General features: G+C 36.4%; 1 protein-coding gene across 3 annotated transcripts in view; it reads left to right on the top strand.

Moving 5' to 3' along the window:
* The window catches only part of LOC126272023 (CD109 antigen), a 740173-nt gene that overhangs the window by 659907 nt on the left and 66261 nt on the right, over positions 1-14005 (top strand). For all 3 annotated transcript variants that reach the window (XM_049974517.1, XM_049974519.1, XM_049974520.1), the window contains 5 exons: positions 11218-11386; positions 11764-11876; positions 11969-12109; positions 12265-12453; positions 12841-12909. In XM_049974517.1, coding sequence (XP_049830474.1) covers positions 11218-11386; positions 11764-11876; positions 11969-12109; positions 12265-12453; positions 12841-12909 — 681 coding nt within the window. The remainder of the gene's footprint in view (positions 1-11217; positions 11387-11763; positions 11877-11968; positions 12110-12264; positions 12454-12840; positions 12910-14005) is intronic.

The raw sequence follows: 14005 nt of genomic DNA, 5'->3' as shown, positions 1-14005 counted from the left end.
AAAATATTTTCGCATTCGGAAGAGAAAGTTGGTGACTGAATTTCGAAAAAAGATCTCGCCGCGACGGAAAAAGTCTTTGCTGTGATGACTTCCATCCCAATTTGCATATCATATCTGCAACACTCTCTCCCCTATTACGTGATAATACAAAACGAACTGCCCTTTTTTGCACCCTTTCGATGTCCTCTGTCAATCCCACCTGGTAGGGATCCCACACCGCGCAGCAATATTCTAACAGAGGACGAACGAGTGTAGTGTAAGCCATCTCTTTAGTGGACTTGTTGCATCTTCTAAGTGTCCTGCCAATGAAACGCAACATTTGGCTCGCCTTCCCCACAATATTATCTATGTGGTCTTTCCAATTGAAGTTGTTCGTAATTTTAACACCCAGGTACTTAATTGAATTGACAGCCTTGAGAATTGTACTATTTATCGAGTAATCGAATTCCAATGGATTTCTTTTGGAACTCATGTGAATCACCTCACACTTTTCGTTATTTAGCGTCAACTGCCACCTGCCACACCATACAGCAATCTTTCTAAATCGCTTTGCAACTGACACTGGTCTTCGGATGACCTTACTAGACGGTAAATTACAGCATCGTCTGCAAACGACCTAAGAGAAGTGCTCAGATTGTCACCCAGATCATTTATATAGATCAGGAACAGCAGAGGTCCCAGGACGCTTCCCTGTGGAATACCTGATATCACTTAAGTTTTACTCGATGATATGCCGTCTATTACTACGAACTGCGACCTTCCTGAAGGGAACTGTCTGGCACTAAATGCTTCATCTATAAGGTCGGATGTCATCTTTCCTCATTCATTATACGCTTCTGTAGTTAAACATTTAAATTGCATATAATGTTGATGGCATTTCAAACCTTAATCTTCATTCATCCTTCTTGTTTATAACAGTGATAGCTTCTGGATAACCTTCACCAGATTTGTACCGATGTTTCCAGAAATATCTTGACATTTGATTCTGGATATTTCCCGAGTGATTCAGAACAACCATTCATATGCAAAATTATTCAAATCGCAAACAAATCTTTTTAGCAATATTTCTTGATACAAATCGTCTTTCGAAATTAGATTATGAAACAGTTTTCACAAGTTTTCGTATTTTTGCAATCATAATATAGAATTTCTCCATAGAAAGTTCCAGAAGTGTGCATTAAACGATCATTCACAGACTTTCTCTTTAGCTGGTGAGTTTTTAAAAGTATCTTGTCCGTATTATATGAAATAATTTAGCTCAAAACTGATAATTTATACAATTAATCAGAGCTACAGCAAACAGTGAGTCTTTCTTTTACAAAATAAAATATAATTACAAAATTGAATGAAAATAGGTTACTAACACTAATATATATTTACATTAATTCTATTTTTGTTCTTTCTGTGCAAAATGTCCTAATATTGACACAGTACAATATTTAAACATCACCAAAGTTTCCCTTTACATTTTGCATATCTGTATCGACATCCCCTAAAAGTCTACAGTATCGAATACTTCAATATGTCCCAATATGTCCTGTAATGTTACACAACCCCCCCATCAGCACTTCCACGTGAAACACGGAAGGGTTGATGTCCTTACATTACAAAACAGAAAAGTTTTACACATATCTTTGGTGTCTTCTTTCTTGAAGACCGGTGATCTTCTTTCTTGAAGGGTGGTGATCTTCTTCCTTAAAGGTCGGTATACCTCAATGCCACACACTGTATTTCAGTCTCATCTTCACAGTCCGTATGGTTTCCATATACACTGCAGACTATCACAGGCTGCAATAGCACAGTCCGCTATGAATATACAGCATACAGTGGTCAAACCCAGTTAAACCTTAGCAAAAGCATTTAATAGTCGGTGGACCGGTTTTTAAGGACACAGAAATTTGAATTCTCTAAAGTCTAATTACTCAAGAAAATTTACTCTAAATAATTTCTTAAAGCTAAGAGAGGATAGACTGACAGATGGAGAAAATTGATTATACAGGATCACAGAATAAGTGTAAGATGCAATGCCAGAATACGAAAATGAAATATGACAATTGCATAGCTAGGGGACCTAGTGCTCGCCAAACACTTAGCACAGAAAGAATGTATGCTCCCCTGAGGAATCAGATAAATACAACATAACAAAGTATACAAAAATATCCTGGTAAGATTACATATAAAAGTCTATAAACATCTATTATCTAAAATACTGTTTTACATTTTTTTATACAATTTCAGTTCGGTCACATTTCGTAGGCCAAACAGTCTGCCAGAATTTGGGTAGACTAGATGGTAAGCATTCGGATGAGGATTGTCCTGAATCTTGAAAGGTCCAACGTATATGTCAAAAAACTTTTTTTTTAATTCACCACTGATGGCTTTAGACGTCTATTGTGTTTTAACAAGGACCAAGTCTTCAATTTTAAATTGAGTAGGCTTCAATCTTTTGTCATGTCTACATTTCCTCTTATCACCTTGAGATTTCATGGTCTTTCTCACTATTTCCTCTCTCTCTCTTGAGTACTTAATGGTTTGCAGACTGGAAAATCAATGAAATCACTAATTCGATGTGGTGGTTTGCTATTAATCTGTATTTCATAAGGCGAAAACCCTGTTGAGGAATGCTGTAGGCTGTTCACAACATCTTCGAATTTCTCAACACAGTCAATCCAACTAGCATGATCAGTATTGCAGTAGGCTCTCCGAAGGGTTTCCTGACGGATGATAAGCTGAAATAAGAATGTGACTTATATTTTCATCTTCAACAAAAGCTTTCCATACTCCAGAAGTAAATTGAGTCCCATTGTCTGATAAGATTTTCTGTGGTTTTCCAACCCTGCCAAAATAGTCTCCTCTGATTTTTGAAATAATGCTCTTACTGTTTGCCTTGCGAAGAGGGTATAACTTAATGAATTTTGAAAAAACATCAACCATAACAAAAATGTAGCAATAGCCTCCTCTGGTCTTCGGTAATGGTCCATATAAGTCGACAGCGACTAACTCGTGTTGTTCTTTTGGTAAGATGTTTTGCATCAATCCTCGACAAGTTTGGTTGGATACTTTTACCCGTCAAAATTTTTCTAACCCTCCTGGCTATGTTGTTAAAGTACACATTTTCTTGGATTTTCTGGATACACTTTTGAATCCCACAATGACCAAAACTTTCATGAATGTACTTGATGAGTACATTGATGTACTGTTCAGGCCAACATAATTTCCATACATGGCTATCTACACTGTTTCTCTTGAATAGAATCCCCTTGTAGATTTTGTAATAATCTCCCACTTTTTCATGTCCCTTTTTCCCTAAATAACTTTTGACCAGTTTACAGTTCTCATCGTGGTTCTGATTCCGTCGGATGTCATTACAAATGTCTCTGATTTCTTGTTCATTGTCCACCCCTCTTAAATACATAATTTTGAATTCTTTTTCACATTCCCCACTGTCATCTTCAAAGTCACCCCCTACAGGTAGTCTAGATAAAGCATCAGCAACTACATTATCGGGTCCTCTAAGATATTTTATTGAGTAATTAAATTGTTGTAACAAGAGTGCCCACCTGGTAATCCTTCCATGATGCAACCTACATTCTTGAATATAAATTAATGCCTTATGGTCTGTGTAGACAACTACCTGGTTTCCCAATAAATAATTTCTGAATTTAGAAAATGCCCAGTAAATGGCCAAAAGGTCTTTCTCGGTAACAGTGTATTGCCTCTCATGTTTTTTCAAGGTTCGACTAGCAAAAGCAATAGACCTGTGTTCTATTTTCCCATTTATATTTACATCTTGGAAAAGGTGAGCAGCTAGGCCATAATCACTACTATCTGCCATAATGCAAAAAGGTAAACTTAAATCAGGACGGTACAAAATTTGACTGTTACATAACTGTGTTTTTATTTCTTCAAAAGCAGCTTCACATTCCTGATCGAAAACCCACATTGCGTTTTTCTTCAGCAATCTGTTAAGACTTGGAGCATTTAGAGCTTGGGTACTAATGAACTTTCTGTAGTAACCGCACATCCCGAAAAATGACTTTAGTTGTTTCTTGGTTTTTGGAATTGGGAATTTTGCAATTGCCTCGAGTTTTTCAGGATCTGGCAAAATACCTTCCTCAGAAATACTGTGCCCCAGAAACTTCAATTTTTTCATACCAAACTTACATTTAGATAATTTAAGTGACATTCCCCCTTTCCTTAATCTATTTGCAAACCTCCCTCAAAGTATTAACATGTTCTTCCCAAGTTTCTCCAGTGATCAAAATGTCATCTACATACACAGTTAATTTTGATAAAAGATCTTTTCCCAAAACAAAGTCAAGTGCTCTAATGAATTCGGCTACTGAGACATTCAGCCCAAATGGTACCACACAATACTGGTAACATCTTCCCCCATACAAAAAGGCAGTATACTTTCTGGAATCATTTTCTAATTCTACTTGGTGAAATCCTGATGTGAGATCTAAACTGGTCATGTATTTCATTCTTTCAAATTTATGAAGTAATTCGTCTATATTCTCGGGATGATCGGTCTCTCTTTCCAGATACTTATTTAGGTGTCTTGAATCTAGTACAAGCCTGACACTGCCATCACGTTTTGCAACCACTACCAAAGGATTATTGTATTGGCTCTTACTTCTCTCAATGATGCCCCACTCTTCCATCTTTTGAAGTTCCTTTTCTACATCTTTTCTCTTTGCAATGGGTACACTATAAGGTTTTATAAAGAATGGCTCATGTGTTTTTAATCTGAGTTTACATTGATAATTCTTTACTCTGCCAGGTCTATCATCAAAAACATCACAGTAATTCCACAATAATCTTTCTAACTCTACCTTCTGTTCTTGGTTCAAATTATCTGATTCCCGTAATTTTTCTTGAACTATATCCCCATATTCTCCATCATCATAATCCTCAGTAATTTCCTCTACACAATAACCACTGTCTTTAGAAAATGTAACGTCCCTAATTTCAATTCCCTTATCAGCACAGTTTTGAACCGACATGTCAGTACTGGAACATACTCTCGTCTTAGGATCAATAAAGGTAAACAAACTCTTTTCCCAATCAAATGCTGCATTAGCTTTTAATATCCAGTCCATACCCAACAGTACATTCTCATTTAGGTCACTTATTACAAGACATCCTTGAGTAAACTGTACATCATTTATACTGAAGGACAACAACACCTGTCTATTAACAATTTTGCTCAGTTTGCCGGTAATGCCTCTAATTTTTATTCCAACAACTGGTAATTCAACAAAGTCAGGATCATGCTTAATTATATCTCTTAATTTGCTTGAAATGGCACTAATTGGACTCCCTGTGTCAATCAAACAATACCCTTCCCAACCTGCAGCTTTAATTTTTATGTATGGACTACCAATAGTGGTGTTTTCCCTTTCTTCCTGTTCTTCATACAAAAGATCTTCTGCTATCTCATCATACCTCTGTTCCATATTTAGGTTTTCTTTATAAGGCAATACTTTCTTCAAACTTCTAGGTCTACTGGAATTTGCTGGAATGTCTGGATTACTATTTACCTCACACACATCCTGACTAGTACCCCGTTTGATGATTTCATTAGGCTTAAAAGCAGAAACTGGTTCACAAATTTCCCTTAATTTGATCTTAACATCATTGTCATCACTGTAATCTTTAAATTTGTCCCAAACAGATTTCAAAATAATCTCAGATGCATCAGCACAATCAACCCCCCTGTCTCCTGATATATTACTAAGCTGAACTGGCACAATCTGATTCTCATGTGGAATGTAGTTAGAGTTCCTGGCACAACTATTCTCAACACTATCGCTTATAACATCCTCCTTAACTTCAACATAAACTATTCCATCCAATTCACCATCAAAATCTTCTAGTACATAATTACCATTAGCCTTAACATCAACATCATCATCATCATTGCCTGAGCTTACACTACAAACACTACTAGTATCACCAACATTACTCACAACACCATCTTCACCAACCACATCCACATGAATATCAGACTTTCCAGAAACTTCAGTACGAACATCATTATGACAACTTACATCTAAAACATCACCACACACAAGTTTGTACAATCCAAAATTATCAAAGTTATCCTTACCTTTCATTTCAGCATTAGGTGCTTCTTCTTGATTATATAAATTTGCAATTATATCATCTTCTAAGCCTACTAAATCAAAGGTAGCCTGGTTCCTATTACAGTTGTTTCTAGTATTTTCTCTGATGACATTCCAAAATTTCCTGTCAAATTTAATTTTTTCATTACCTCTATCTACAGATCGAACATAAGCATACTGTCTATACTGGTTAGGTCTCTGATTATAGTGCTGTCTGTTCCGGGTGAAATTAGCCTGATTTTGAAAATTCCTTGCCCCAAACTGACAGACTCCCAGTGGAGCATTTAGTCGTTTAAAGGCCTATGTCTGTCGTTTCCCTGCCTCGGGTTACCTTCTCTCATGTCATTACCCTAGGACCTGTTTTGATTTTCCCATTCTCTGTTTGAATTAAAGTGCTGATCATTCCTACCAAAATTTCTTCTGTCATTGCTATTATAATTATCCCTGTTGTTGTTAAAGTTTCTTCGTTCACTATTATTGTTATTATTTCCACGGTTCAGTTCCCACCCTCTGTGTGATGAACCTACAAAGTCGTTAAATCTGTTGTTTTGTTCAAAGGCTCTATCAAGTTTGTCCACATATTTCAAGAATTGTTCTATGGACTCATCTGGACCATATACTAAACCCCATTGTACTCTTTTCGGAAGTCTCCGTTTTAGTGCATCAATTTGAGTTAGCTCATCAAATGGCTTATCCAGATGTACTAATTTTTGCAACTGTTTCTCACAATAGGCTTTCATTGACCCATCAGATTTTCTGTAACTAGGACCATTCAAGAATTCACTTTTGATTCGAGCTTGCTCAGTTTCAGACCAAAATTTGGTCAGAAAACATTTTTCGAAATCTTCAAAGGACATTTCCGCGGAACAATTCTGATTGGCCCACGAAAGCGCCTCACCATCAAGTAATTTCTTTACAAATTTTATCTTAACACTATCTGTCATTATGGACGTGAACTGCTCCTTGCAGAATTGCATGAAGTCTTTTGGGTGTATATTCTTGTCACCGGGATAAGTTTTAATGGGAAAATTTCCCCATACCCCATTACAACTATTACTAAAACCTTTTTGCAACATAGTTTCTTGTATTTCTACAAATTTTCTGTCTACAAATTTTCTGTCTACAGTTTTTTCGACATTACCTACTCTACTACAAATTTCTGTGACCTTTTTGTCAGAATCAGATTTGAGAGATTCAATTTCGCTTTCAAAAAATCGTTTTGTCTGGTCAAATTCATTTCTCAATTGAGAATTTTCCTCATTTACAAAATCAACAACTTTTTTTAAGTTTTGACTGGTTATTTGAAATTTCGTTACTTAAATCAGTTTTAAGGACAGAAATTTTGCTCTCAACCGTGTCCACACGACAACTAAGTTCTTTTTGGTTTGACTGAAAAGTAATTCGCCATTCTTCGAGAACCTTATTAGTGTGAGCAATCTGTTCTGTATTTGAATTTATTTCTGATTTTAAATCACACACAGCCTTCGAAATCGACCTGTCCATCTGTTGTTGTGTCTGTTCAATTTGTTGACGTAATTCGGCACGAGAATCGTCCATCTTCGAGTTTAACTCTGAAAACATTTGTTTTAACATTTCCAACATTCCTACACTGTCAGAAGCACTTTCCCTAATAGGTGTACTCGCTACACCGCTGTCAATACTGAAATCTGCGTCTTTTTCCATTATTTTAGGAAGCAGGTACTTATCTTAGTGTCCGTCGGCGGTCGTTGGTGTCCGTGTTTTGCAAAATTTCTTCAATTCCAGGATGGTTTCGCTCGGTTGATTCACTCCTCTTCTTGTGACCCCAGAATCGACGTATTTACTTCTGAAGAATGACTGGTCCGTCGTATATCCTCTTCTTGTGGTCCCAAAACAGCCGTATTTTCTTCTTGTGATCCCAGAAGAGACGTATTTTATTTTGAAGAATCACTGGGTGGTCGTCAGATCCTCTGCTTCCTCCACCAAATTATAACATCCCAGCTCTATCCACCAAATTATAACATCCCAGCTTCCTCAACCGAATTATAACGTCCCAGGACTTTCTGCACCAAATTATAACATTTCAGCTCCTCAACACCAAATTAAAACGTTGCATTAGGAGGTGTCTGCTTCGAGCAAAAGGTCTTGAGTTCATATTGACGACAACAAGTAATTCTTCAATACAGACGTTTATTTACAAACAGAACTGAAAGACTTCACAGACTCAACAACTGACTCTCCGAGCTAACCGCACTGCATATCCGAACTGAACTGAACTGGCAACTCCTAGGTGTATTAATATCTTTCCAAACAATGAGAGTCTTTGACAATGTTTTGCTTACAGTAGGATAGCAATTCACCACTTTAATCTGTACTAAAATTCTGTAATGTCTAATTTAGTTTTAAGTAAGTAAAAGGATCAGTACATATAAATTTTTACAAGCATAATTTCCAAATAGATTTTATAACATTTTTCTACCAGCTTCTGGATAACTTTCACCAGATTTGTACCGATGTTTCCAGAAATATCTTGACATTTGATTCTGGATATTTCCCGAGTGATTCAGAACAACCATTCATATGCAAAATAATTCAAATCGTGTTTCAAAACGCAAACAAATCTTTTTAGCAATATTTCTTGATACAAATCGTCTTTCGAAATTAGATTATGAAACAGTTTTCACAAGTTTTCGTATTTTTGCGATCATAATATAGAATTTCTCCATAGAAAGTTCCAGAAGTGTGCATTAAACGATCATTCACAGACTTTCTCTTTAGCTGGTGAGTTTTTAAAAGTATCTTGTCCATATTATACGAAATAATTTAGCTCAAAACTGATAATTTATACAATTAATCAGAGCTACAGCAAGCAGTGAATCTTTCTTTTACAAAATGAAATATAATTACAAAATTGAATGAAAATAGGTTACTAACACTAATATATATTTACATTAATTCTATTTTTGTTCTTTCTGTGCAAAATGTCCTAATATTGACACAGTACAATATTTAAACATCACCAAAGTTTCCCTTTACATTTTGCATATCTGTATCGACATCCCCTAAAAGTCTACAGTATCGAATACTTCAATATGTCCCAATATGTCCTGTAATGTTACAACGTCCAAACTGCACGGATGGCTGCGGGGCATGATTGGAATTAGTATGCGCGGCAAAAAAGGAAACCATACATCCGAGGTTGACAGTCTTAAATTCCTGGGATTACAACTTGATAATAAATTCAGTCGGGGGGGGAGCACACCGCAGAACTGCTAACCATGTCTCCGCTATATCCTTTCTTTCGGGAGTGCTAGTTCTGCAAGGTTCGCAGGAGAGCTTCTGTAAAGTTTGGAAGGTAGGAGACGAGATAGTAGCAGAAGTAAAGCTATGAGTACCGGCGTGAGTCGTGCTTCGGTAGCTCAGATGGTAGAGCGCTTGCCCGCGAAAGGCAAAGGTCCCGAGTTCGAGTCTCGGTCGGGCACACAGTTTTAATCTGCCAGGAAGTTTCATATCTGCTTCTTTGTTTACTGCTATGTGTCAGACGTGCTCATTTACATCCTTGTTAGAAGATCGTTGGGATAGCTTCACATAAAGCATTCCTTCACACTGTGAAGAGATCTCCACAAACAGATTAAGAAAATTCTAACCAGAACTCAAATAATATTCATCATAGTGGTGTGCTTAATTTGATAACTGTATGTTTGCAGGTCACTTGATAAAAATGATGGTCTGTGAGATGCACAGTTGCTCTGAGTTCTGAATGCCTTTACTCACCCTGTGCGATGACATACTACATCTTCCATTCGTTTATAAAACCTTTTGTTACTTGAGCACCTTACCCCTTATTTAACAAGTTAATGTGTCCATTCTGTATGTTTTAGATAAATAATAACAAAAAGAACAGCCTATTGAAGAAAATGACTACTGTTACTAACTTTGAAGTGACTATTGTGTACACTTTATCTACTTGCTTAGTTAGCAAAGAATGACAAACGTAAAGGCTTATCTCTACCAATCAGTCTGTTCATTTCCATTGTTTGTAACATTTCTACAGCCATAAGACATACAAGGTGTGTAAATAAAGAATTTTGATGGTTTTTTCCCCTCTTGTTTTATTCCAACAGTATTACAATTGAGTGTTGTCCCCTTCAAAGTACTTGCCTTCTGAAGCCACACAGCACTCGAGACGGTTCTTTCACTCTTCACTGCAATACTAGAACTCAGATACTGGAATAACCATCAACTGGTTAGATACAATCATTTGAGTGTTGCCCAGGGCCCCTAAAGGTGTGTTTTCAATCTCAGAAAGAGAAAAAATTCTCAAGGACTCAAGCCAGGTGAACAAGGAGTCTTGAGAAGCCACAAGAATGTTTTTACTGACCAAGTCATGGTTACTGAAATTGTTGTGTGACAGGATGCGTTGTCGTGATGCGACACCCAATTGTATTTTATGTTTGGTCTCTGATGGACAATGGTGTGTCTCAAATTCAACATTGTCCCAATGATTCACACTGTCAAACGATGATCAGCACGCACAAGATCCTGGACTCAATCGAAATTTGCACCAGATCTTGAAAGCGAAGACCTTCCACTGTGAGGTTCATTTTCAGTTGTCTGTCTTCCTTCTGGAAATGCCTTGAACCACCAACTTACCTTAGCTCTTGACAAAACAATGCCTTTGTATGCTTTTCAAAGTTTTGCAAACATTTCTGTTGCTTAGTGTCCAAAAGTGAAGCACAATCTGATCTCACATCGTTTCTCAAAATTTGTGCTCTCATTGGCAGAATGCACAAGCAAAACCTTCTCCACTAAAAAACGCACTACCACGACCAACATGACACTAGTGCAGGCCAAAGTGCACTGTAGGCATGTCACATAATCACCTCCCTCCAAGCATGCCATCACTAGTGTTGCTTGGTCAAACACTATGCCATCAGCCTCATTACATTATTTACACACCTCATTGACAATTTATTAAGAACTGAACTGAACTGTGTCGGCATAAAATTTTGTTTCTTAACTATATATCTTCAAGTTGAGTAATGTGTGTAAGTGATGTGTTTATACAATAGTTTGTGACTTTTGACGGAATTGGGTTTGTTTGTTTCAGATACCACCTACAAGTGTCTTTGGTGTGTACAAGCTGCGAGTGGAAGGCACATACGATAATCTGTTGGGCGGCTCTGCATTTGTAAATGAGACTCGTTTAACGTTTTCCCAGAGGTCCATGACTATCTTTATTCAGATGGACAAACCTGTGTACATGCAGGGCCAGACAGGTACATATAAAGCTTTGGTTATTTATTTTAATGGATGTTCATACTACTAAAATGCATTATCATGAGAAATTCAATGTTCGCTTGTGTGATTCAACTCTTTTTTTTTTATGTATTTTTAATTTTGGTGTTGAGCAGTAAGGATACCAACACTTTTGCTAAAACTGTCAGAGATGCATGTGATGTGAGCCATGAAAGACAAGGGCAGTGAATTTATATTATTTTATGCTTCATTTCAAAAGGGGGGGGGGTATGAATTCACTGCTATTAGAAGTATAAAACATGTCCTGGAGTACAATTGATGGTGGCTAAATTACTGGCTAAAATGCAGTGCAATGAAAATAACGATATGACCAGTAAGAAGATATATTATTTTACAGTAAGATTCCGCACGATTCCAATCAGCACGTCGCTCAAAGCATTTGATGGAGCTATTGATGTGTACATGTTGGACCCCAATAGAATAATAATGAGAAGATGGCTCTCTCGTCAGGTATGTGTAGAATGAGTAATAGTGAATGTGAGTTTCTCATCAGTCTAAATATTATGTACTGTATTTTTTGACACATCACCTGTTTGTTGCAGTCAAATTTGGGAAGTGTAAGTTTATCCTATCAGCTGTCTGACCAGCCCGTATTTGGTAACTGGACCATACAAGTGATTGCCCAAGGTCAAGTTGAAGAAGCAACTTTTCTCGTTGAAGAATACTACCAGACAAGATTTGAGGTAATAAGCTACAGATAGTAAAGTTTTATATTTGTTCTAAAGCTCATACACTCTGTTTTATCAGTTAAAAGAGCAAGTGTAATGTGAGACTTTAAGACAGCATTAACTTTAGCAATGTTCAAAAAATTTAATACTACACCTATGTTTTGTTTCAGGTTAATGTGACAATGCCTGCCTTCTTCTTTACATCAGACCGTTATATTTATGGCAGAATTATGGCAAATTATACAAGCGGTGGTCCAGTGCGTGGAAATCTCACCATTAAAGCTACTATTCGCCCTATACGGACAGAACAAAGGACACAACTGAAAGATTTCCGACCTGTTGAGAAATATTTTACCTTCGTGAGTTGGTCTCATGGTTCAAAGCAATCTGTTTTACTAAACATGGTGATGCTGTTGTGTTGTAGAAAATATTTGAGCGTTTTTTAATTTTGCATGGTATTTTTGTGCTTTTATGCTTAAAATGTGAAAATAATGTTTACAGTTACATAAATTTCTGTAGTTATTATGCATAACAATGTGAGTAATAATTGAAAGATTAGTCATAAACATGTCATTGCATTTTTTCCATCTGTTAATTATGTTCACTTTCAATAGCTGAGTCCTTGTGGTTTCATTGCTAATGTTTTAGTTTTTTAGTTCTTTTTTTTTCTTTATTATAACTGCATAAATTAAGCATGGTTGTTGTCTTTACTGAAAATAAATGCATGAAATTAAATTTGCTTGCAGGATGAAACGCTTCCATTTTGGTTTCCAACAACAAAAAAAGAGTATTACTCCATACCTCATCTCAAATTTGTAAGTCTCTAGCAATTTCACCACATCAATTATTAAGTTTATGTTTGTGATTACATATAATATAAAATATAAATACCTGTTGCTCTTCAGAAACAGTAATAAAGGATTAAAAACAAACCAAATAAAGACAAATAAAAAGATTGCTTACCTATAGGAAAGATGCATAAAAGGATTGCTTATCACTAGTAAAGATAAATGTGTAGGTAATTTACTTGGTTTCAAGCTTTATAGAACCAGTGGTCAGTTTAATTTTGATATATGACTGAGCACTCAAGTATTGGATTTCAGTGTTGTTTGACCAGCTTTGTGATTAGTTTCAGGACATCTTCTCTTGCAGAACTCAACACATCATTCTTAACCAGGGAAAACTCATCAGATATAAAAGTAACTTTGGTCTTATGCTGAGGAAGTGTTATGTGGTCATTATTGATTACAATGTAAATAAAAGATCTTGTGGATAATGTTAGAAGTTCTGTGATGCTTTGTACAATTTAGTCACAACAGTTGAAAAGAGGTATCAAATTCAGAAATACCTGCAAAGGACTGATGATGGGTGTGGCAAATGGCAGTTGACCCAGAAGAAGATAAATAAATGCAATGATTGCACATAAATAGGTAATAAGAGTGATTAGTTTCAGATTACAATGCTGACAGTAATTCACTGAAACGGTCACCATCAAAACAATATCATGGTAAAATCATTTTTAGCACCCAGAAGTGCATCCACCGACTAAGGAAAGCAGGTGCCAGACTTGAATCTGTTGTAGGAATTATTAATAATTGTAATTCGCTCATGAAAGAGTCAACCCACAAAACCCACATTTGTTAGTTCTTAAATATTGTTTGTGAGTCAGGGACAACATGTCAGGTTAATAGGGAAAGTAGAGACAAATAGTAGTGTGCGTTGACACAGGTTTGTGTAGTAAGCCAGAGAGCATCTCCAGTGGCAAATACAGCAAGAGAGACATTCTGTGTCATTATTAAAATTACAAATGCATAGTCTCAAGAAGAGCTGGGTAACATTTTACATTCTCCCAAATACATCCTGTGAAATGTCTTAGTCAGTAAGACCAGAAAATTTCAAGCTCATAGTTGT

The sequence above is a fragment of the Schistocerca gregaria genome, chromosome 5, assembly GCF_023897955.1.
Source record: "Schistocerca gregaria isolate iqSchGreg1 chromosome 5, iqSchGreg1.2, whole genome shotgun sequence".
Taxonomy (NCBI): domain Eukaryota; kingdom Metazoa; phylum Arthropoda; class Insecta; order Orthoptera; family Acrididae; genus Schistocerca; species Schistocerca gregaria.
This window is presented reverse-complemented; position numbering and strand designations above follow the sequence as displayed.